Below are 24,890 nucleotides of genomic sequence, written 5' to 3'. Positions count from 1 at the left end.
TTTTGCGTGTTTTACATGTAAAAGCAAAACAAAATCAATGCGTAATGCGTAGTTACCCAGAATGATTATATTAATATTTAGCTAAGGAGTGGAAACAATGTAGTTGATTAAACGATTAGTCATCTGGTAGCCACACGTCGAAGTGTCTTTGGGCAAGACACTGAACCCTGAATTGCGCATGGGTGTGTAAATGTGGTGTGAATGGTTAGATTAGATGGTCTGTAGATGTCCACTGCCGTCAGTGTGAATGTCAGTGTGAATGGGTGAATGTGACAAACACTGTGAAAGCCCCTTGAGTAGTCAGAAGACTAGAAAGGCGCTATATCAGTACAAGTCCATTTACCAATTACCATAATCAGTCAGTTTTTAAACAAAGATGTGATGGTTCCAGCTCTGAGTGTGGACATTTGCTGCGTTCTCCATTCTTACTTACCTTTCAAAATGTAATATTATCATAGAATTATTATATTATTCAGTTTTATCACTTACAAATGAAAATAAGAGCCTTTAAAAGTGGTAGCCATCTTTACATACTCTGTACACTACTGGGTGGCACTGCACCACACCATAAAGGCCCATCATGTTTTTATATGTACAAAAAAGTTAGTGTCATATTTTACAACATTATTCTGAGGTATGTAATGGAGTAGAAGTGGCATAAAATAGAAATACTCCAATAAAGTATGTTAAATATTGTACTCAAGTGCAGTATTTGAGTAAATTTACTTATATTTACTATTTTAATCAACATTAATGATGTTTTAGAGATCAAATAACTGATCGATTAATAAAATACTTTGTTGTTAACTGTTTGCATATTTCAGAATAAGAGCTGGAGCTTGTGCAGTGGGGAGACTCAGTGGCAGCAGATGTGTGCAGAGGTGTGGAGGTTTGAGGAAGGTGTACCGCTGATGCCCCTCCTGATGCTGCTGCAGCCTGCGGGTCCTGCAGTCTGTGGGCAGCCACTGCAGTCCGACAGCATCTCCGCTCACTCCGACCACAGACGGCTTCAACAAACCTCAGGAACCAGCGGAGTTCCTCCTGCTTCACTTGCTTTGGGTCGGATAACGGAAACGACGGCTGCGCTCCTGCTGCTCAGAGGGACTTTGGGTAAAACAGCGCCAGTGCTCGCGCTCAGTGCTCGCGCTGTTTGGTTGCACAGTCGCGCGCTGGACGCTGCAGGACGATGAGACTTGAAAGCGTGTTTAAACTTCTTCCGTGCGTTGTGTTTCTACTTCCTCACGTCATGCACGCTCAAACAGGTAAGCGCGACCCTCTCACTAATTCACCTTCGACTCTTGAGTGTGACTCTTTAATTGTGCTACAGGAGTTGCGCACGCACTGTTTGCACAGATGTAATGGACGAACATCTTGTTAAACTCTTCTCTGCCGTTTTCCTCTGTAAGAAACACAACAATTTAAAAACCAAAGTTGGATTAAAACGAATCAAATTGAATCTCTGGATATAAAGAGTCCTCGGATTCCTCTGGTTGTCTTTTGTTCCTCTGCCAAAAAGGAGCTGACACCTTCTCATCCATCATGTAACTGTTATCCAAGGCCACATACCTCCAAGTCTCATGGTCACAGTGTAATGTATTGCTCTGTCATGGAAAATGGAGACAAAGCGTCTTTCGCTCTGACAGGCAGACAGGATGTGGCCTCTCACAGTTCCTGTCCAGCTGATCAGGACTGAAGTGACCAGGTGTCGAGAATGAAGGGTTGTCTATCGGCAGCTTTGACAGCTCCCGTCGTCCCCTTCAGCGGCTCGTCTGCCTGTCACCTCCGTGTCAGACTCGGTCAGGCTATCATCTTCACTTGACCTCTCGGGTCAGGGCCAGAAAACTTTGTTTCAGTTCACAGAACTTATTGGCTCCTGCTTGGATCTTTACTCTCACTTTTGTGGTCATATATTAACTTCTATGGTCGCACTATAAACCTTTAGCCTCTCTCTCTCGACCTCCTCAGTTACCTGTGGTCACTTCCTGTGTCCGCTACCAACTCTTGACAAGCCCTGAATGAAAGATGTGCTGCTTTTATTTTATTGGCTGTTCTAATGATCCCAAATGACTCAAACTGTGTTTAAGAGTCCTCCTTTAACCTTTAACCTGCTGACCTTTTAACCTTTCCTTTCCCTTTGCAGCTTTAGGACTTGCTTCCACTCAAGCAAATGTTTAAAGAGGATGTCTTTCATTTGGATTTGGATTTATGTGAAACACACTCAGGATCACTCAAGAAATAGTTGTCCTCCTGCTTTAAAGTCACATCGTTTTCTTAACATGCTAATCATAAGCAAAGGAATGGTGTTTCCAGCAGCTCTTTGCCCCAACATGATGAATACCAAGTACTTCCTCCCTTTATGGTTCGACTCATGTGCCGCCATATCTTAAACATCAGCAGTCACATCCTGCTGGGAAAACCCATTAATGATAACGCTGTTGGGTCTGGCTCCAGCTCAGATCTACCCCGTTATTACAGAGCTTATTTTCTGAAACTGATTTTGGATCCTGGTGCTGGTGTTTGAAGGTCTTAGCAAGAGTCTGATTCTCATGGCTGTTTGTTTAACACAGGAGGTGATTCATTTGTTATAGTTAAACCCTGTAAACTCTACGATGTCCACAACCATGTAGTAGATTTGTGTTAGAGGTTTATAAGTAATTCATTACTAATGTAATGCAATTACCAATTAATTTAGATCAAGATCAGGACTGAAGCGACCAGGTGTCGAGAATGAGGGATGGTCTGTTGGCAGCTGTGACAGCTCCTGTCGTCTCCTGTCTGTCTTCCTATCACCTTTCACTTGACCTTTCAGGTCAGGGCCAGAAAACTTGTGCTGCAGCGTACGATCTTTTTCTTTACTCTCTGCTCTCACTTTTGTGGCCATATGCTTTTATGTTCATGTTTTAATTAGGGGGTGAATACAATCAATCATCAGTAGCTGGATAAGCCCAGCCTGATACTTCCTTACACATAAAACAGTTATCTTAGTCACTTCCACACAGTGACGCATACAGTTTATTAATTAAACACTGGTATCGGATTGGTACTTAGTATCGGAAGAGACCCGAAGCCCGTGTCTTATCAGTATCAGGACTGAAAAAGTCCTCTATCAATGCATCCCTAGTTTTAACACACTACCACAAGCATCTCTCATTTTTTTGGTCGCTTTAGTCCCCTGTGTTCACTTCTCGGAATCACTCTTATTTCCCAATCCCGGTCACCATAAGTGAGCCACGAGCCTCATAGGCTAGTGTTATTATTATTATGTTATTATAGTGCTATTTTCATTTCACTTCAGTCAGCCTACTTCGGTTGGATTTTGTGCCGTCATGACTTTGTCTTCACAGTTGTCACTCTTTCCTGTTCCTGGCTCTATAAAAGGACCTGTTGACATCCATCCTCAGTATTGAAACCCAGACTGACCTTTTCTGGCCCTGCTCCAGGTTTCTCCCTAATGTAAACTATCATTTCTTAAAGACCCTGTTGTATTGAACCTTCTTCCAGTTGAGTCCAAAGGATGCTCATGGCAGGAGATGATGTTATTTTAGTGGAGAAACATCATCACAACTTTCTTGAACTACACATGCGATGAGGGTTCTCCAGAGGTAGTGAGAGAAGTCTTCTGGTTGGCCAAATGTACTTTGAAGAGGTCCAAACCCGCCTGATGAACACCAGGGATGACTGATGAAAGCCACAAACCGAAACGTGTTGTCCTCTAAGGCTAGGTTCACACTGAAGGTCTTATTGCTTGAATACGATTTTTTTGTTTGGCTTTTCACTATACGTCTTTAAACGTGGCCTGTCTCCAGAATGCTGTGTGAACAGCTCAGGCTCCTGAAGTGACCCGCATATGCAGCTGATCATTGATGACATCACGCCACAACAGTGTTTACTGAAGCAAACATGGCAACGACAACTGGTATTGTAGGACTTTATGGCTTAAGGCTAAAAACAGTTTGTGGCAAATACTAATGAGGCCTAAAACTTCACTGTCCCTCCACTGGCCGCCTGCTTTACTGCTGTCCTCCATGTTTGTTTTGATTCTGTTCCTTGCTCCCGCATGTGGCTCACTTTTTTTCCAATCAACTTTATTTGTGATTCATTTACAGAATAATGCAGCGTGGGTCAGAATGACATATGGTAGTTCAGATGACAGTCACATAAAAAAAATCCGATACGTATCCAATTCAGTACCACGTTTAAAAAGTGACCTAATTCGGACTCCAAAATGTCAGATTTAATGCGACTTGTGCTGTTCGCATATCAGATTCAGGTCACTTGTAACTGCAGGGTGGAAGTAGCCAATATAAAGGTGTTGTTTATACTTCAAGTGGTCCTGGAGTTTCTCTAAACTTTATTTTTGTCCTTGTCTTATTAAGTAAATGTATTGGTATAAGCCCCAGATGTTTTAAACCATTTTTGAAATTAAATTCTGAGTATAGACGGTTTGTCCCTGCAGAAAGCCTTCCATATGTTTTATCATTAGTACTGACAGTTTTGGTGTTCATCCAGTGCTTATGTTGTCTCTTTGGCTGGACTTGCAGTGCCCCCTCCAGAGTGTTCACCGGGCGGCCACTCCATCCTCCAGGACCCCTACCGCAGCACCACTTTTAGCTCCAGCTGGCTGCAGCAGTCGGCTCTGCAGGACTTTATCTGCGACCACTCCCTCACTCCGGGGTGGTACCAGTTTCAGATCTTTGACAAGCCGGCCAGTATGCCCACCCAGTGTGTGGAGGTAAGTGATCCACATGTGTAGTGTATCTCTGTCTCTAGTATATACAGCTAACTAAAAATGCTTTATCATGTCAACCTTACGTCCTAGCCAAGTATTTTGCCGATCTGTGAGAGATGATATAGAGTGAGCAGGAGTTAATATACGATTATGACCTGCTCACTCTACATTATCCCACTTATGATAATAATTTGTGTCAAATTAAGTTTAAAATTTAACTTAAAACGGTCCATGATCAAAACTGCGTCCAGGAATAACAGACCGTAGATTCTATAACGGACTAATTTAATTTACAGTTCATATGTTGGCACAGAAAGTCAGAGTCAGACTTTATATCCCAGTGTTTTTTAACCAACCGTGACCTCAGTTGAAGCTTGTACAATCCTCATGACCACCACGCTTTATTTTCATCTTATCATGTCAATCACTGCATTCTCTTCGTGCAGACGCATGTGGTGAGAAAATGGTGATATATTCCAAAAGTTTTTCTTTCATTACAAACATCAATACATCACTTTTAAATCTCTCAAGACTCCATCTGTCATCCCATGTGGAGAAACTCTGAGGTGGCCTCTCTGTTCTCACCTGAGACTTTGTATATTAAAATAAGAAGTGCATGTGTGCGAGCATGAATACATACACGCTTGTGGATACACACAGTTATCAGTGTGTGTGCGTGAGTACATATTTATGAAGGAGAGCGCAAGGAGAGCTGGAATGTGTCTCATTTCCTGCGTGTGTCCTGCTGTGAGGAGCCTGCAGGATCCATCTGAAGTGTCAGCCTCCCTCTGCCTTCCCAGGGCATCGCTGGTCTCCCCGGGTGATAGATTTCCACAGGAGTGGGCGGAGGAAGGATGAGACGATCGCTGTGAACATGTGTTACATAATAATATGATGACTTTATGATGATGGCGGTCGGATAAATGGCTACATTTATCAGGCTAAGGACCTTTTTTAAGGGGAACAAACTATAACGATAAGTGTTGCAATGTAGCGTTTTCAGATTTATGCTGTATTAGCTAAAAGTGATTTTGGTGACGACTTAGGGGCAAAGCTGCAAATACGACCTGTTTATATTTCTTTTTAATATTCCAAACATTTTCATCAGGTGCTGACAATAGCAAATATAAAAGCTTTCATTCATGTAATATTAATTTAACCCTCTGTGCCCTAATGTTCTCCGTAATATCTCCTTCTCATCATCCAGGTGAACCACTGTGGGACTCAGGCTCCTGTGTGGCTGTCCCTGGGTGATGGTGAGTCCCTGCCGGGGCCCCTGGAGGTGAAGCAGCTGACGGCCTGCGCTGCCTGGCAGCTCTACCCCACCATTAGCAAAGACTGCTGCATGTTCCGAATCCCTGTCACCGTCCGCAACTGTGGAGACTTCCACGTTTACCTGCTCCAGCCTACACAGGGATGCATGGGATACTGCGCTCAGGGTATGTCAGAACAGAAAGTCCATGATTTCCGATATTAGGGCTCCTCAGAGTGCAATATCGAGCTTATAGCATGACCGATTACCACAGAAATAAATTCTCTGTATTCACACTGTCATCCATTATTTTTGAGTTTGTTTGTTGCTAGTTTAGTCCAGAGTTTGTTTCTCCTCTGACAGTTAAATGGCTTTACAACACAGAAGAATTGTTGCTATAGTTACAGTGCCCCAGTGCCTACAGTGTACAGTAAAGTTATGATACCCTTTTGAAATAGTCACTTTTATGTTTTACAGCCTGAAATGATAATACATAAAAAATATATTTTTCAAGTTTGATTTATACATTCTACCTTACAACATTCAAGAATTTTTTTTTTTTCAAAACTTCTGAAAATGAATTAAAAAAAATTTAAAAAGTAGAATAGCAAGGTTTGAAAATGGATGAATCGCCAGATGTAATACTTTGTGGAAGCACCTTTTGCTTTGTGCACCTAGACTGGGAAATATTTCCCCAGTCTTCCTGCAGAACTGTTTGAGTCAAATTCTGTGGTGAGCGGCGATGGACTGCACTCTTCAAGTCCATCCACAGATGTTCTGTAGGATTCAGGTCAGGGCTCTGACTGGGCTAATCTAGGACATTCACCTTCCTGTCCTTTAGACACTGTTTTTTTTTTATGGAGGTGTGTTGTCATTGTCAGGCTGGAAGATAAACCACCTGCCCATTTTCAAGTGTGTAGCAGAGGGCCACAGGTTTTCCTCAAGAATGTGGGTGGATTTGGCAGCATCCATTTCCCTTTAATCCTGACTAACTGCCAAGTCCCCGCTGAAGAGAAACAAGCCCACAACATAATGCTGCCCCCACCATGCTTCACTGTAGGGATGGTGTGTTTTGGGTGGTACATAAAGGTTGTGTAACTACGATGTGAACATACCATAGTGTCCGAACAGAAGCAGGATACGACATTATCCCAAAGAAAGCAGTATGGAAAAATGTTGGTCTTTAATACAAAGCTACAACAGAGTAACGAGTGTACAGGATACACATGATTCCAACACCTTTCAACATAAGACACAAACTAAACTGCCTCCTTGAAAATATCTTCAAAACAAACTCACAGTCCTCTGTCTCCTGAGTCTCTTCTCTACAATGCAGTATAATCTATTATGTCAATTAACACTGACTTATGATTGATTGCCACTATTGCTCTCCTATCTGTCTTAACAGAGATATCTGAGACTTCACCCACAATGTCGCTGAGCTGCGGTCCTGATGAGGTGAACGTCGATGGAACATGTAAAAGTGAGAATCCTGCTGCTCTGTTTATGGCTTACGCTTGTCTCTTCATGTTAGGTCAAACACCAAAACAATCAGGAGGTCAGGGAGTTGCCATGCGGCCAGGAATGCACCGCTGGCCCCCTCACCGCTCCTCTTAATGAGCTGAGCATGTGTCCTGGCGTCCGCTGGGCCTTGTCTCCATGGCGACGGCCCTCAGCCAGGTCGTGAATTACGCCAAGGCAGGTTTTTAGGAAGCTGGCAGAGGTGGGAAAGAGGAGGGAGGTTTGATTAGAGGAAGATGAGAAATCACTGAACATGTTCATTAACTTAAATAATAGAATCCAGGCTGCTGTGATGCCCAACTTCTCCTTTCTACTTTTAAATTCAGAGAGTACGTCTTGCTAAATATTTCAATATTTTGTGGCTAGAACCGTTTCCGTACTTGAATTAATGTCCCTCAGCTTAAGCTACCTTCCTTTGCATGACACTTTTCTTTGAGGGTGGTGCTTGCTTCGTCATAAAGTCACAACTGGAATGGAAACTATCAAAAGTTTCCAGCAAATGAGGTGTTTATGGTTGTTAATTTAATCGTAGCAATTAACAAATCTAGGGAAATGGTCCTGCCCACCTGTAACACTAATCAATATATGCAGTAACCTTAAAATTTCCCTTAACTGGAAGCAAGAGTCCTAGCCTAAACCATGAAAAACACATAGAAAGTCCAGGGTTTATGATGTCCATATACTACATCTGGACATTAAACCAGTAACAAGGTCTAAAAGGGAGCCAGCTTTTTCAGATGGTTCAGAAGCATCATCTAATCCCAAACATGTTAGACTCCACTAATCTACCCACTCGTCCTGCTTCTCTCCTGTCAGCAAAGCAGCCTCCCACTCCATCGGCACCAGTGATTGTCGCAGAGGTGACAGGAAAGTCCGTCTACCTGAAGTGCAGCTTTGGGAGCAGCTCCAACAGCTCCCTGGGTTACGTGGTGGCCTGGTCCCGCCTCTCACCCGAGGGCAAGAAGGAGGAGCTCAAACAGGAGACCACCATCCAGACCTACGCCTTCATCGAGCTGGACGGCTTCAATCTCCGTCTGGGGGACAAGGTCTTACTGTATAAATCAACGATTCTGTGACCGGAGCTATAATTGAAACCTGTCAACATGTCGTTCTGTTTTACTGTGTGTGTGACCTGGCCTTAGCTATAAAACCTTTTATACATCCAGGATTTTTTTCCCTTTTATTTGCTGTGTAGGTCTTCCTGTTCCTTGTCCCCCTGTCTCTCTCTTTTTAATGCAGGCATACCAATTCAGACAACAAATCTCTCTCTCTCCCTGCCTCAGATTTACTGCTCCAGCTCCAGTTTCTTCTTGGACTCACCCAATGTCCGTGGAACTCCAGTGGAAAGCCCAGAGTTCTTTGCTGGGGTTATGGTATATTACACTAATCTGAAGTTCTATAAGTGTGTGTGGTGTCTCTTTATGAAAAGTACTGTGACCACGGCTAGCAGAGAGATCATTTGTCTGTGCAGTTATATGTTTTTGCATGCATGTCAGTGAGGATCTGTCAGAACGTTTTTTACCAATCAGGGCTGCACCGTATAAGGACAACATGCAATGTGCTATAACGAGATGCGATAAATGAGACAGCTATTTAAGTCTCAGTTCTGCCTCTCTGCTGCTTTCATTATAACGATAAAATACAACAAACTGCTTGTTGAATGAAAACAAAAACTGAAAGTAAATTATTTCCAACATTTTTATAGGACAAATTAAAGATTGAATTGAACACAACAGCACCTTAAAAAAGTGAATTGAAAGTGAGCGTCAATAGAGAACTGCAGTTTAAAATGTGACTAAAAAAAAAGTGTGATGTGTTGCATTGATATCACAGTGACGATATAAAAAAAAGATTTATTGTGCAGCACTAGTACCAATCTCATGTTTGTGTGTATGGAGCTAGAGCCAGGAGTGAGTCAGCTTAGCATTGCCATAAAGACTGAGAGCAGGAGGAAAAGCTAGCCTGGCTCTGTCCGAAGTGAAAAAAAATAACATACTCTCCAAAGATATATTATCAAGAATATCAGGATATAAATCCTACTTAAACTATACAGTATATCTAGAAATAACTGGTTCCTGCTAGAAATAACTCTTTCCCTAAGACTTGTCCCTCTGAATGTCCTGCGTTTGTGATGAAGGTTCTCTTTGTAGAAGGGCTCACCAGTTTTACAAATGTTTTATCCAGCTAAGACCAGAGGTGAGCAGTGTTTTTGAGGACGGGAGGCTGTATGAGCTGATGGTTGAGAGCACAGTTCCTGTCCCGTGTCTGGAAGAGTCCTCTACGGAGCGGTGCACGCTGTCTCTGCAGCTCAGCACGAGCAGTAAAGGTGAGCTCTTACAGCAAAGTATTTAAAAATAATCTAGCCACAATATTTTTATTTTTGTTGGATCATCATGCAAATAAACCACACCTCATCCCTCGTGTTACAGGTGAGGGATTATTGGGTGCAGATCTATCTCTGTCCTCCTGTGCGGTGGATCTGTCACGGGGCCCCTGTAGGGACGGGGTTTGTAGCCGAGCTCTGATCCACTTCAGCCCCGTCACTGACTTTGTCAGAGATGGCAACAGGACGACTCAGATCTCCGTTAGATCCATCAACACACAGGATTTTCTGTGGAACGGATATTCACCAGACCCGGTTGAGGTAAACAGATGAAACTATCCCAGGGGAATCTGAAAAAGTTATTTTGAGAGACTTTGTTTGGTTTATTTAACTCATGACGTTTTTAATTTTATATATCAAATCGTTTTTAATCTCTCAATATATTTAGTAATTCTATTTAACCCTCATTTGAATCCTTTTTCCTCATGATTTTTGTTTGTTTCAAACTGCTTTTTTGATGTGACACTGATTTTGTCGCATTTGTTGGTTTTTAAATATGTAGTGAAGAACGGTACAGCCCTGTACTGTAATGCTCTATCCTCAGTATTTTATTTTTAACAGGAATTAAATTGTCCTTTCAGATAACAGTGAAGGACGTCCCCTCAGCCTACTGCTACTCCTTCACTGATCCTCACATTATCACATTTGATGGCAGGTACTTCAGTCTCTTATTCGGTTAATCCAGAGACATTCTTTATATTTATCATAAACTTTAGCATCATTGATTGAAAATGAACAGATTTAAATATATATGTGGACATTTGGAATTGTTGATAGATTGTGTTGCTGTCTGTGTTTGCACTGTAATATATAATATCTAATGGCCATAAAAGAAGTGCTGGAGGGGAGACAATCTGTGAATATGTGTCTGTTTATTTACAGGCACTATGAGAACTACCAAGTCGGCACCTTTGTTCTCTATAAAAGCAGTTTGAGGCCATTTGAGGTCCATGTTCGTCAGTGGGAGTGCGGCAGCGTGGTGCATGCCGCCTCGTGTGTCTGTGGCTTCGTGGCGAGGGACGGCGGCGATGTCATCGCATTTGACATGTGCAACGGAGAGATGGGTGAAACCAAACCTCACCTGTCAGTGAAGAACAGAGACCTGAGTAAGAGCGGCATCCGCATCACAGAGTCCTACCAGGGACGCAAAGTCACGGTGAGGCAGGATGAGTCGGACGCATTTCAGAAATCTGTCTACAGATGACCAAAACAATATACAGTACAGCTGAATAAATGTAGATATACTCTATATTATATATAATCTTTGACTGTTTGCAGATGACCTTCTCGTTTGGAGCGTTTGTTCGTGCAGACGTGTCTGACTGGGGAATGAGTCTGACGCTGAGAGCTCCTAGTTCAGACCAGAGACACACTGAGGGCCTGTGTGGGACCTATGACGGACAAGCTGACAATGACTTCCACTCAGCAGGGGGCGCCACACTGGAGCATCTGCACGCTTTTATCTCTGAATGGAGGTCAGTGTTTGTGTCAATCACATCCACGCTTGTCACCATTTTTGTTGTTGCTAGCAATGTAGGAATAGGACATGTAATCCTGCCTGTATCACACTATATCACACTATGAGGCCGTGCAAAGACCCTCTTCACTGACATCTTCTTTCCTCTGTCAGACTCCCTCCAGGCAGCAGCCTGTTTGACACCGTGCCATCCCATCTGAGTACACTGAGCCCCCGCAAGTACTGTAACTGTCAGGCAGAGCCCCGCCTCACATCTCCCAGAGCCCGATCTCAACAAGTCACCTCCTCCGACTCCACCTGCTCTCATCACGGTAACGTTCACCTCCCCAGTGTCATCCCCACCCTGGACGTCACTGCCGAGTACATCGGCTCGGTGGAACTACTCAAAGCTGAAGGAAACGACAGACAGCCGCTGCCTCCAGGTCGCTCCAGCCAAAACACCCAGGATCGAGGAAGTGACACTCAGCCACTTGTCAGAAACTTCTCCTTGAGAGCCTCCAGGGATGAAGCTTCAACCTCAGCTCACCACCAGCGGCGCAGAAGCAGGCGACAGACCCACCATTACATTTCTAACTCTCCTCACCAAAGCCTCAGCCAGTCTGATCTGGAGGGCTTCACCTACTTTTTCCCAGAGGACCATGAAGCGGCAGTTCAACCAGACTCTTCCCTAACGTGGCCAACACCCTCTGGCCGGAGTGAGCAGCAGGCCAGGAGTCAGTGTGAGCAGGCTGTGGCCGGCTCCAGCATAGCGTTAGGTTGTGCGCGCCTATTGGATGAGTCAATAATTAGCCGTGCGGAGGCTATGTGCGTTACCGACCTGCAGCTGAAGGATGAGCAGTCGTGGCTGAATGCAACTTTACCGCTGCTGGAAAATGAGTGTGAGAGGAGGCTAATAGAGGAGAGGAAGAGAGAAGAAGATTACCAGGATGTTCTGGCTGTCCTCAAGTGCCCCAATCTGTGCAACGGGAACGGCCAGTGCTCAGAGTGGGGTTGTGTCTGCTTCCCGGGATTTGGGTCGTATGACTGCAGTGTGCTGTCTGGTAACATAAACTAAACATACACAGACACAGACATCCTAGAGAGGTCTTTAATATATCTGATATATCATCCAATACTCTTTATTGCTCATATCGATAGAAACATATGTTTGAAGTAATTTAGAGTTTAGTTTCCATTACAGAGTTTAATCGCCAGTCAGCACTGACAAGTTTCCTTTTCGACTGTAAAATGTCCTGTATTCTTTAATAAAAACAATAACAGAAGAAAAGAAAAGCTACAGCCCATAGTACATTAAAAACTATGATGACAGACTTAACGTAGCGAGACATACTCTACGGTTAAATGTGCAATAGATCTCAGGTCTAACAGTCCGTGTTGTTGATGTTTTGAAGACCAGATCCCAGAGATCACTGAGCTGGAGAAGGAGGGCCTGTGTGACGTCCGACAGGGCGACTGCTCCACCGTCCAGGTCTACGGTCAAGGCTTCAAGAACTCCTACGAGCTCAAGTGTGAGTTTGTTAGAGAAAAGGTACTTTTTTTGTTTGTTTTGTTTCTTTGTCCTTTATCTTAAGTTGTCACTTTCTTCTTTTTTTGGGCCATGGAACAACTGTGATATTGTATTTAATGTAGAGAGTCAGAGTCAGTAATATTCTGATTCTGATTAATGCTCTAAAAATCTGTATCTTCATCTGTTTTCATCTCCTTCTTTACTCTCTGTCCTTCACTAATGTCTCTCCCTCTTTTACACCTTCAACCTACACCTCATGCATCCCACCCTCTCTCCCTCTGTCAAGTTTGAGGGTGGGCAGTGGGTCTTGGACGAGCCCCAGTTTGTCCTGGCAACCTTTCTGGATGTGACGGCTCTGGAGTGTCAGCTCCCCCTGGGGGACACCCGTGCTGCTGCAGGCCTGGACCTGGAGACGGTGACAAACAGACCACTGGCCCTCTGGCAGATTAAAGTTAGTCACATCTCCAACTATTTTCTGCGATGCACACTGGTGAAACGGCTGCAAAAAAGATCAGTGCTGTCTTGTTGGTACTGGTCTCCCTCTCTCAGGCTTCTCTCTTTCAGCTTTTTATTACTTCCCTCTCTCCCATTTTTTTTCTCCGTCCCCAGCCTGAGCCGTTCTCAAAACTAGGGATTAGCATGAACATTTTTCACTACCTGAAAATCTCCCAATATGAGATTAAACAGTAAATCTGCAATGAAGTAATGTCAAGCAGAAATATGTGAAGGTTTGCTCCTTTTTATTTGCCGGCTGCAGTTGTGAAAAAAGTCCACAGAGTGCAGCTGGAGGTTTGCTCCAACTTTGAAGTGCTTTAGAAGGAGAACGAACTCAGCTGTGTGAAACAGTGGGAACTGATTGTTTTTTTCCACTGCCAACTGCATGAATCAAAGTGTGGGGATACTTATTCACAGCAGTTAGATCTGGTTAACATTTATCAGTGCGGAGGGCCCTCTCCAGCGTCACAGTATCTGCAGTTTATACTGTTTCCATAGTTAAGATATTATTCTCAGATTATACCAATGTGAGCGACTACAGTTCAGCTCACTACAGTTCAGTTTATTTGTTTAATGCCTCTTCCCAGTGATCCACAGTAATCAAGCTTCTGCTGATGGCAGGTATCCAATGATGGCTACAGCTACAGTAACGCCAAGATATTGACTCTGTATGACGGAGCCTGCCAGATCTGCAGCCTCAACACTGAAGTCCTCTGTACCCTGAGGGTAAGAATGTTGTCTTGGTAGTGATTGCAGTGTCCATTTGTCAGTAAAATCAGACTTAAATCAAACAGGATCTAAGGGAAACTGTCCATTTTCAGTGCAAAGACTCAAAGTCTGTTATTTCTCCAGTTTACCCTTAACTAGTCCTAGCCTAAACAATGAAAAACACATAGTAAGTTAAACAAGAAATCAAAAGAAAAAAGCTATTAGATATTATTGCTCCCACTGCCTCTCTTGCTCTGGTAAAAAAAAAACATAGGCCCACCCAGGTGCATACTGGTCCTACACCTACAGTACCTGCCTATATAACCACAGGTGCCCACAGTGTTACCCAGTCCCCAGAAAATACAAATACTAAAAAATTAAATATGCTTTAGAAGAAAATAATTAAACCAAACATAAACTACCAAAAAAAATACTATCAAGATCCAATCTAATTAAAGAAACATCTAGGATGATCCATCAATCAATCAATCAATCAGTCATACTTATTATTACTTAAACAACAACTAAATACTAAATAAAAAGCTCCTACAGTCATATTTCTGTTTTACATGGATCAAAAACTAGCTTTAATGGTAAGTGTTGAATATTTATAAAGTCAGCTCATTGTATGTACTGCTTGTTTATAATTTGGTTATTTAAGTTTTTATTATTTTCTCTAATAAAGTGTTGTTTTTACTTAGTTTTTGAACAACCTTTTCTTGTAATTCAAACTAGGTTTTCATTCATCATGCAACTATAAATAATAGCAGCACAACCACTGATGTGTGAGGTATCCTTAAACACGGGAAGCGATTAGAGTTGTTTTCCTCAGACCACATGTACAGGTTAATTTAGTTCTGTGGGTGTTTGAACAAAACTGCCCCTGTTCTCCTGCGTGACATGTTTTACATTAACCTATGTAGCTCACTGAGGCAGGTCAGGGTTGAGCAGCGTGTTTTAGGTCATGAAAGGCAGAGAAATAAACGCTGAACATAATTGTTTTGTCATTTATTGCCTCTCCTTCCCAGGAGAAAACCTGCAACATTGACGGCCTCTGTTACAGTGAGGGGGAGTCCAATCCCAGCAGCCCTTGCCTCACATGCCGCCCGGACTCGTCCAAACACACATGGTCCATAGCAAAGAGTATGTACACTGAAACTTCATCGTTTCTCATCTGGTTTGTCTCACAGCTCAGGAAGTCTGGAGTATATTGTGCACTGTAAGATTGGAAAAAGTTTGAATGTGTCACTTCTCAATAGAGCTGAGGCTGAATAGCCATCACTGGGTTTTTTTAGCTGGTAGTCACTGGAGGATGTTGTGATAATTTGTCAGCAGCTCTGTGCAGATTGGAGTCATTGAAGTTGCTTCAGTTCCCCGGCGCTGATATGAGGAGAGTTTACCTCATTCTTACACTTTCTGACCAACTGTGCTCCTTCAGCTTAAAGTAGCTCAAACGGTGCATTGACCTTACTGAAGTTAAATCACTGATCTATATCATGGCGATAACAGGACACGGTGTGAATTATTGATTATTCATTCATTCATTCATCTTCAACTGCTTATCCCCGTCGGGGTAGTGAGGGGGCTGGAGCCGATCCCGGCTGACATCAGGCGTGAGGCGGGGTACACCCTGGACAGGACGCCAGTCTATCACAGGGCACGCTTATTGATTAGTCCCACTTTAATGTAATCTGTTTATTCACTCTCTTACTTATTCCCTCCTTTGCGTGTCCCATCAGAGAACGAGCCTCCGGTGCTCCAGTCGTTGCCGTTTCGTCTCCGGTCCTTCCAGGGGGAGAACTTCTTGTACCAACTACAAGCTCGGGACCCCGAGGGCTCGGCGGTGCTCTTCACCCTGGAATCTGGTCCTGAAGGTGCGTCTCTGTCTCCGGCCGGCCTGTTGATGTGGAAGACTGAAACTGCAGACTCACACACCGTACAGTTCACTGTGACGGACGACTGTCATGCTGTGACCAGAGCCTCCGTTCAGGTAAGGTTTGTTGTTCTTTTGTGGGTCATTTTGGGACCTGAACATTGGTACTTTAACCACACTTTAATCTCACACTGCAGCAGTAGGCCTTACATTCATTAGGTGTTCAACAGCAATTTAACAGTGTATATTCAGGCAGAGTTGAGTGTCAGTCATTTTATCCATCGGCTGGATTACAGCTATGCGCTGTATGGGGGGGTTAGTGGGTCCTCCATCGCTCCATTACCAGATGGTTCAGAATGCAACTGTACGTCTTTTAACATGAGCACATTTCCCCCCTTTTAGCTTCACTCCACTGGTTGCCTATTTAGTTTAGGATCCATTTTAAAATAATTTCATTTGCCTTTAATCCCTGAATGATCTTGCCCCGCACCACCTATCTGAGCTTCTACTGACTTATATATCCGCCCGCTCTCTCAGGTCAGATAATCAGCTGCTCCTGATTCTGCCTAAAACTAAGCTGAAGCTCAGAGGGGGCCGTGCCTTTGCTGTGTCGGCTCCCAAATTATGGAACGATCTGCCTCTGCACGTTAAACAGGCCTCTTCTCCGTCTGTTTTTAAATCACTATTTAAAACCCATCTCTGCTCCGTGGCCTTTGATACCCAGTTAGATGTCGACATTATTTATTTACTTGATTTTAAATTTTTCTTATTTTTAACTGCTTTGATCGTATGGGTATTATTTTTCTTATGTTTTATGTCTTTTAATTGATTGTTGTATTTAAAGGTTTAAAGGGTTAAAGGGTCCAAAACAGTTAAAGGGTCCAAAACAGGCAAAATGGTGATCAAGGGCCCACCACAGCCGTTGCCTCCTAACAGATCATTATTTGCTGCTTCCTCCCACTGGAGGGCGATATAGATGTGACATGTAGTTCTCTGCTCATGCATCATTGTGCATTTCCTGTTGGTATAAAGTGGTAAATGACTTTGATATGTTTATTACTATCTGTATTTTTGAGTTTTTCTATTTAAGCTATATTCATTGATACGTGTGAGGTAAGCTGACATAGTTTGACATATCCTTCCTATTATTTTGTATTTAGTTTTGGTTTTGTCCTGTGCACAGAACAAATCTGCTTTGTTTCAAGACCATGTGTCTTAATATAAAAACAATAACGGCTACTTTAAAGTAGCTTTTGAATATTTACCGGAATGAGCTTGTTTGCCTGTCTCTATATTTGTTTTCCTCTTTATTGTATTGTATTCATCCAGAGTTTGACTCGTTCTATATATACAGTAACTACATCCATATACTGTTCCTCCTCGAGGGCTCATTGTGGAATAAATAAAGTCTAAAGCCAGTTAAATGAAATACACCACCTGCCAAAACATTATTTTCAGATTACGCACCTGTTTCTTTTCCCCTATCCTCCAGGTGTCTGTGCGCTCCTGTGAATGTCTGAATGGAGCTTCCTGTGTGACCAACGCCAACACGCCTGCCGGCAGTGGGGAATACCTGTGTGTGTGTCCCGATGGATTTAAAGGTGAAAGGTGCGAGGTGGACGTCGATGACTGTAAACCTAACCCCTGCAGACTGGGCCACTGTATTGACGGCCCCAACTCCTTCTCCTGTATCTGCCCGTCCGGGATGACAGGTAGAAGCTGTTTCCCTCCCTCTCTGTACTTTGAAGTGTCGATTAGTGATCTGTGACCTTATTGACCTTTATTTATGGGCAGAGGAATTATAAGAACCTACCTACGGGTGTTCAAGTGCTGTGTCTGGAGTGGTCCAGTGTTCTTATGTTATATCGGTTTGTGTTTTATGTGCTTTCAGGCCGCACATGTAGAGAAGATATAGATGAGTGCGTCTCTCAGCCTTGTTTCCCCGGAGTTGACTGCAACAACTCTCTGGGCTCCTTCATCTGTGGAGTCTGCCCCCAAGGATACAGCGGCGACGGGAAAATCTGCACACGTAACTCTTCTCCCTCAAATGTTCTTTTAAAGTTTCATTTGTTTCAAAAGGATAAGGTTGGAAATCATCTATATTATTTAATGCTAATTTGCTATTAGACGCATCAGAAGCTGATTAATAGGCTAATTTCCCGGCCATAGTTTCTCATTTTCTAAAGATGTTTATCTTAGTTCTTATTCTTGATTCATGCACTCTTACATAAGAAAGTACATTTTTTTGTCTACCCGTCGAAAGTTGTTTTCATCGTTTTTGTTTCCAAGGTAACCAAGACTCTCTGGTCAAAGCTGTGACCACACCAGCAAGAATACCGCAGGTTTCAGTGAAGCCCAAACCTCCGGGCCCGTCGCCGTGCTCCAGACGGCCATGTTACCCGGGAGTCCAGTGTTTCGAGAGCACCCACATCTCCACGGGCTTCGTCTGTGGACCCTGTCCTCCCGGTCTCCATGGAAACGGACGAACGTGCACAGCAGCAGGTGAGAGTGAAGCCAGTTATTTCTACTCAAAACTGAAGCTGGTAAAAGGACGTTGTGGTTTTGATTTGTAAATTGAATGTGATAGCAAGTTTATGTTTTTACCTATCATTATGTGAGAATAGTTATTTTAAACAATAAAATTTTGTGGTTAAATTTTGTTTTTTTAAGTCATATCCTCTAACTTCCAGTATTTTACAGGTCAGGGGACAGTCGCCAGCGGAGCAGACGATCACATTCATATCATTATATCAAATTCCAGCAAGGAAATGACTCCCACCTCCTCTTCCTCCTCTTCATCGTCTCCCACCTCACCCAGACGAGCCCCTGACAGGAGGAGACCAGAAGCCACCATCACCAGAGTTTCCTCCAATGACAGAAAGACCACAGCAACGCCACAGGACCCCACCGTCCACAGAGGTCAGCCCGGTGGGACGAGCCCCGACCTTACCACCGGGGTCAAATGGCCGTCACCATCTCATCATGTCACCTGTGCAGACTCTCCCTGTTTCCCTGGTGTTCCCTGTGAGCCCACCGTCACCGGGTCCTTCAGGTGTGGACGCTGCCCCTACGGCTACACCGGAGATGGAGTCACATGTAAAGGTACTTAAGTGTCAGCGTAGTCCGCAAGCAGCTTCCTGCGTAGGAAGGATATGGGATTTAGAGATGTTGACTGACAGACATTCAATATACAAAAAGGCAAACCACACTGAATGTATCAAGGAGGACACTTGGAGAGCGCAAATCCTCTGCCAAGTCCAGGCCCTGTCTCATAATGGTATCAAAAGTAATAATAATATAATTTGTGTATCAGCCCTGCGACTCAAATCTGCTCCAAAATGTAATAGGTTCTTCCTTGGCCCATGCCGCTCCCCTCCACCAAGTTTCATGAGTTTTTCTACAGTCCTGCTGACAGAAGAACCCAAAACATAACCTCCTTGGTGAAAGTAATTAACCACGCATACTCGATTTGACTACTCTATTAAATCATTACGTCATTGTTTAAATTGGCAGGTAAGATGCTCTTTTGTGTGACATAAAGTCAAAACATCTCTGTGCCTGTGATTCACTTTTACGTTATAATAATAATGCATGATATTATTTGGACATTTTTATCACGATTGTTCTCAATAACACTTTTCACTATTCACCAACTCTTTGAAATGAGATATTAAATATATATGGTTTCACTGAGGGAAAATGTTTAAATAATATATATAATGTAGCATGTTTTGCCAATTTCAAAGCAAAAAATATAGAACACAACTCTTAATTTACAGAAAAATAATGTACATTTTAAGGTCAGTAGAAAGGGATATAAGGGATATTGTGCCAGGTGCATTGATTACTGTGCATGCTGCTCTCTTAAAGACATTGTTGGCAGCTCTACCTCTGTATCAAATAATTTATTCTTTTTTAATAAATCAACTTATCATTTGGTATCTAAGCAACAATATAAGAAGTTATCAATAAGAAGCTGAATTCATAAACAGTACAATGCAAGTTTCCCAGATGGGCTCAGAAATGTTCCCTCAATCTGCTTATTTTTATTTGACCAGCAGCCAAATGTTTGCAGGATAAAAGACTTAAAGAGGTACAAAAATTAAATAGTTTCAGTCTCAACTTCTTTATAGATTGGAGGGGAGTATCTTCCTATCATGGGTGTATTTCTTCAAGTAAACGTGTGATTTCATTTCAGCTGTGTGCAGGTATCAGTGCGGGAGGAACATGGAGTGCACTCTGCCCAACACCTGCGCCTGCAAGGACGGCTACACCGGGTACAACTGTCATATTGGTGAGGAGGGGAACATTTTGAGAGGGCTGCATCAGTTCTCAGACATTAAACCTTGGAGTACTCTGCACGCTGTCACAACACAGACACACTACTGTTAAATCACATTTTTCTCTGCATCTGATTGTTGCCACTTTCCTCCCCTTTCAGCTGTGTGTCGACCGGACTGCAAGAACCAGGGCAAGTGTGTGAAACCTAACGTGTGTGATTGTCCTGCGGGCTACGGTGGCCGCACCTGTGAGGAAGGTAATCTGAGCTCATGTGCGCTCCTGTCTAAAATGCTGACACACACAGAATACTGATGAGGATCCCTGTGTTGTTTGCAACCCCGTGTCGTTGTGTAGCGAGCTGCGAGCCGCCTTGTCAACATGGAGGCACCTGTCTGGCCAGAAACCTGTGTACCTGCCCCTACGGATTCGTGGGACCCAGATGTGAAATCAGTGAGATGTTGCTTTAGTACTTTGACTGAGTGAAGCAGATTGTGTTGTGTTGAAGTAGCAGTCTGTGAGATTTACAGAATGGAAATGAAACGATGACTGTGGGGTTGAAGTGCTGACTTGGAATGAAAGATTTTGGGTAATAGGCTTATTTACTTGCTGCCAGGAGTTGGCTGAGAAGATTGAAACTGCTCTCTGTCACCTGTAAATCAGCTGTGGGGCTGATGCGGGGTGGGAATTGATACAATTTTATTTATATATTTTTATTTAGAAGTTATTTAACCAGAAAAACACCTCATTGAGATTAAAAATTACCTTTACAAGAATGTCCTGGGCCAAGACAGCAGCAGCAAAATCTCCCCTCTACGTGTTCTGGCTGATTAGACCTCTGCTTGGGTTGAAAGTGGGCGGAGCTTTGATGGGACTATAGGGGGTCATAAATGTCCATCTGCTACTAAGAATTATTCATTCATCTTCAACCGCTTATCCCGGGGTCAGGGTCGCGGGGGGTGCTGGAGCCGATCCCAGCTGACATCGGGCGCGAGGCGGGGTCCACCCTGGACAGGACGCCAGTCCATCGCAGGGCACATAGAGAAAAACAGAGACAGAAAACCATTCACACCTAAGGGCAACTTTAGACTCATCAATTAACCTAACACGTGCAGGTCTTTGGATTGTGGGAGGAAACCGGAGAACCCGGAGAAAACCCACGTAAGAATTATAAAGGTGTAATTTGTTGTACCCTTAACAGGTGCAACAAATCTAACAGGAGACCCAGAAAGATGTCAATCAGTCACAGTAGACACACGCACACAGTCCTAAGAAGAGGTCTAATCAACTAGATTAACCAAAAACACCTGTGTGGGTGTTCAGAGGCTTTATTGTAATTATAAAAGGATTTTAAAATAGTCTTGAGACCTGGTGCAGTGTGAAATTGATCTATAGCTAAAAAGACATGTAAGATGCCCAGGTGGTCTGCAAAGAATTGTTAATAAAAATAATACGGTGCTGTTCTCTTCTCACTGCTAATGTCTGCCGCCCATCTTTCACGTTAAGTAAACAAAAATTTGATCCCTTTTGACATGTGCGTATTAATAATAATTGATGTGTTTCAGTGGTGTGTAACCGGCACTGTGAAAATGGAGGCGAATGTGTTTCTCCCGATGTCTGCAAATGTAAACCTGGCTGGTACGGACCAACGTGTAACTCAGGTACAAACACAACACCTGTGACCAAGTGTGCCTTCACTATGCAGCTACACAGTGTTTCTATTCAAGTGGTTATTATTTTCTGGACCGCATTTCTATGTGGCAAATAACTCAATCTTAATATGACTCGCTTTTGATCCTTCATATTGAAACTGTTGCCATGACAATACAATACTTCCTACATCACAGGGAACAAGATTTTCTCTCTCAGACACTGTGTTGATCCAAATGAAAGCTTGAAATACAAATATTAAACGTGCTGTATCTAAATGTGTCTCCTTGTGTCTTCCACAGCTCTCTGCAACCCTGTGTGTCTGAATGGAGGAACATGCATTAAGCCCAATATCTGTGCCTGTCCCGCCGGCTTCTACGGCTCTCAGTGTCAAATCGGTAAAACTCTGATGAATATTTATCACGCGGACGCATTTTACTGCTCTGCTGTTCTTCCTCAAGAGACGAAATGTGCAGAAAATGTTTCAATTTCAGCTCCTGGGAGAGGATCTTTGAGGTGTTCGCTTACACCATGAGGCTCATGGAGGTCTCCTTCAGCTCCATCTTTTATCTTTTTTTTCTTTCTCAATGGTGAATTAATTATCCATTAAATAGCATCATGTTATTATTTATTAAATCTGGGCCATCAAGCTGCAAAACCGTATGGATTTTCATTAGTCTGTGTTTCGATTAAGAGTTTTATGGAGAGTGTTCTTTAATGGTCTAACGGCTGTTTCACTGCTGTTTTTCCCACGAAAATGGCAGATTTTAAGAATGAAGACAGACAGAAATATAAGCTCCAACATACTAACTTAAGATTTGAGGATTGTCTGAAGTGCTGCGGGTTCATTTTCTTTAATAATATGGTGATTATTCACTGATCCCTGCAGGCATTCACCTCTCTACACTAACAGGTCAGAGTTACACAGACCACGCTAAAGACCTTTTCTTTAATTACTATTTAACTATTTAATCCATCCGTTTAAGATTCAAGATTCAAGAAGCTTTATTTATCCTGAGGGAGATTATTGAAACACGTAGGAGAGGACGGCAGAGAGGGGAGATGTTGTGCTTTTCACCCTTTGGTTCTGAAAAAAACGGTTTTACTTGCTTGACTTTCAGAAGTGTGGCATACTTATGCACAAGAGGTTTGAGATGATATAAATGATTTATTTTCAGTGACACAAGTGTGAAACCTCCTGATATGTTTTTCAGCTGTTTGCAGTCCTCCCTGTAAGAATGGAGGTCAGTGTATGAGGAACAACGTGTGCTCCTGTCCTGAAGGCTACACAGGAAAAAGGTGTCAGAAGAGTGAGTAAAAAATCACGGTCTTATTTAAAGTGATGTTTTTAGTTCGACACGACTCAATGTTAATCTAATGTGTAAACCAATGTGTTCCAGGTGTATGTGATCCGATGTGCATGAACAAAGGCAAGTGTGTGGGACCCAACACGTGCTCATGCGCATCAGGATGGAGAGGGAAGAGGTGTAGCATACGTGAGTGACTCCGTATTTTATTCAAATACATCAGAGGTTGGAAAGGTTTGCATTAACACGCTTTAAAATCTTAAAATAGGGAATCTCAGCCTGGGAGGCTCAGCTCAGGGCAAAACTCATTCCTCTTCCGAGTCTGTGATGCTGTTTAAATGTGACTTTATGTATAAAACATACACAGCAGCATGTCCCCCACTGATTCAGAACAATATATAAAGATAAAAAGGAAAAAAATACAGTATTTTATGCCCCCCCCCCCACAGGTTATATACTTTCTAAACAACATGACATTTTTTACCGTTTTTCTCTCAAACAATCATTTATCAGGCTGCTGTAGGCCGCTGTGTTCATGCACCCCTCTCTGTTTTATCCCCGTAGCTGTCTGTCTGCAAAAGTGTAAAAATGGCGGTGAGTGTTTGGGACCAAACACATGCCACTGTGTCAGCGGCTGGGAAGGTCTTCAGTGTCAAACACGTGAGTTTATTCTTGATAAAACAATGCAGTGATGTAGATACACTGGCCTGGACATACAGTAGAGAACACGAGTGAACTGCAACTTTATCTTTTACAACAAACAAATATATATTTATCACACTATTCTTTTCTAAACACGAGTTTAAACTCCTGTAATGTGGATTCCCTCCTCAGCGGTCTGTAAGCAGCGGTGCCTGAACGGAGGGAGGTGTGTCCTCCCTGACTACTGTCACTGTCGGAGAGGCTACAAGGGCCTCACCTGCGCAGTAAAGGTCAGCAACGGAGTCACACTTTATGTCACGTACACAAATTTAATTTTAAATCATTTATGTTTGCACCTTCACAGGCGTCACAAGCATGATGGAGAGGAACAGAGAAATGGGATGGAAGAAACTACAAAATGCACAAAGCAAGAAGAGAGCACCATAAATGAGTGAGTGTGTGTATGTACGTGTGTATGACTGTGTGTGTGTGTGTCAGTGTGTGTGTTTTGAAGGCTAACAGGGGGGACTTGATGTATTGCACTTGTCTGTTCGTCCCTGTATATCACTACCTCATGGCTCACAGTAACACACATCTGTTAAACGCATCAGCAGAGGCTTTACTCAGATGTGTGTTACTGCACAGTACGGATATAAATATAAATATTAGATGAAATAGTTTGATGATAATGATGATTCATTCATAAGATGTAGTATATTACCAGCAAGCTTTTAGTTTCAGGTGGTTTTTTTTTTACAATTTAGCCAAATTAGAGCCTTTTACCAAACTGATATGAACTAAAATGCAAGGCTGCTTTATTAATTATGCTGAATTTAAATGGTACACATCAGTAACTTGTTTTAGACATTTATATGTTTGTTTATTGTTTTTATTAATATATTATTTGATTGGGTAAAGTAATGACCACCTGTTGGAGTTCTATATTGGGTTTTGTTTTATATATAAAAAAACCACCAGATTACACTGTGGTACATGTGACAAAATAAAGAAAATGTACCGTTTCTGCGCATTTGTTTTTGGTTAAATGAGCTTTAATAATTGATGCAA

The 24,890-nt window shown here is 42.8% G+C and overlaps 1 protein-coding gene across 2 annotated transcripts; it reads left to right on the top strand.

Annotated features, from left to right (window-relative positions):
• The first annotated feature begins 1,166 nt into the window (after positions 1-1,166).
• vwde (von Willebrand factor D and EGF domains) lies at positions 1,167-24,844 on the top strand. Of its 2 annotated transcripts, XM_083919016.1 has the most exons (31): positions 1,167-1,262; positions 4,542-4,732; positions 5,937-6,168; positions 7,390-7,464; positions 8,319-8,548; positions 8,786-8,875; positions 9,687-9,828; positions 9,932-10,146; positions 10,467-10,540; positions 10,768-11,041; positions 11,164-11,360; positions 11,516-12,402; positions 12,754-12,890; positions 13,156-13,320; positions 13,986-14,090; positions 15,101-15,215; positions 15,812-16,062; positions 17,438-17,657; positions 17,837-17,974; positions 18,235-18,447; positions 18,646-19,047; positions 20,144-20,239; positions 20,387-20,482; positions 20,581-20,676; positions 21,789-21,884; positions 22,176-22,271; positions 23,088-23,183; positions 23,274-23,369; positions 23,745-23,840; positions 24,015-24,112; positions 24,187-24,302. In XM_083919016.1, the coding sequence occupies exons 1-31, from the start codon at positions 1,187-1,189 to the stop codon at positions 24,199-24,201; spliced, it is 5,310 nt and encodes a 1,769-aa protein (XP_083775142.1). In that variant the 5' UTR covers positions 1,167-1,186; the 3' UTR covers positions 24,202-24,302. The 2 variants fall into 2 exon arrangements, with proteins under 2 accessions (XP_083775142.1, XP_083775141.1); XM_083919015.1 differs by having other exon boundaries at positions 24,015-24,844.
• The last annotated feature ends 46 nt before the right edge of the window (positions 24,845-24,890 follow it).

Source organism: Echiichthys vipera (assembly GCF_963691815.1).
Source record: "Echiichthys vipera genome assembly, chromosome: 8".
NCBI classification, from domain to species: Eukaryota; Metazoa; Chordata; class Actinopteri; order Perciformes; family Trachinidae; genus Echiichthys; species Echiichthys vipera.
This window is presented reverse-complemented; position numbering and strand designations above follow the sequence as displayed.

Bases quoted from the DNA above. Each gene is read 5' to 3' on its own strand.
- vwde (XM_083919015.1), top strand. From the start codon at position 1,187: ATGAGACTTGAAAGCGTGTTTAAACTTCTTCCGTGCGTTGTGTTTCTA. The intron at 4,733-5,936 runs GTAAGTGATCCA...CTCATCATCCAG, and splicing joins TGCCCACCCAGTGTGTGGAG to GTGAACCACTGTGGGACTCA. The intron at 17,658-17,836 runs GTAGAAGCTGTT...ATGTGCTTTCAG, and splicing joins CTGCCCGTCCGGGATGACAG to GCCGCACATGTAGAGAAGAT.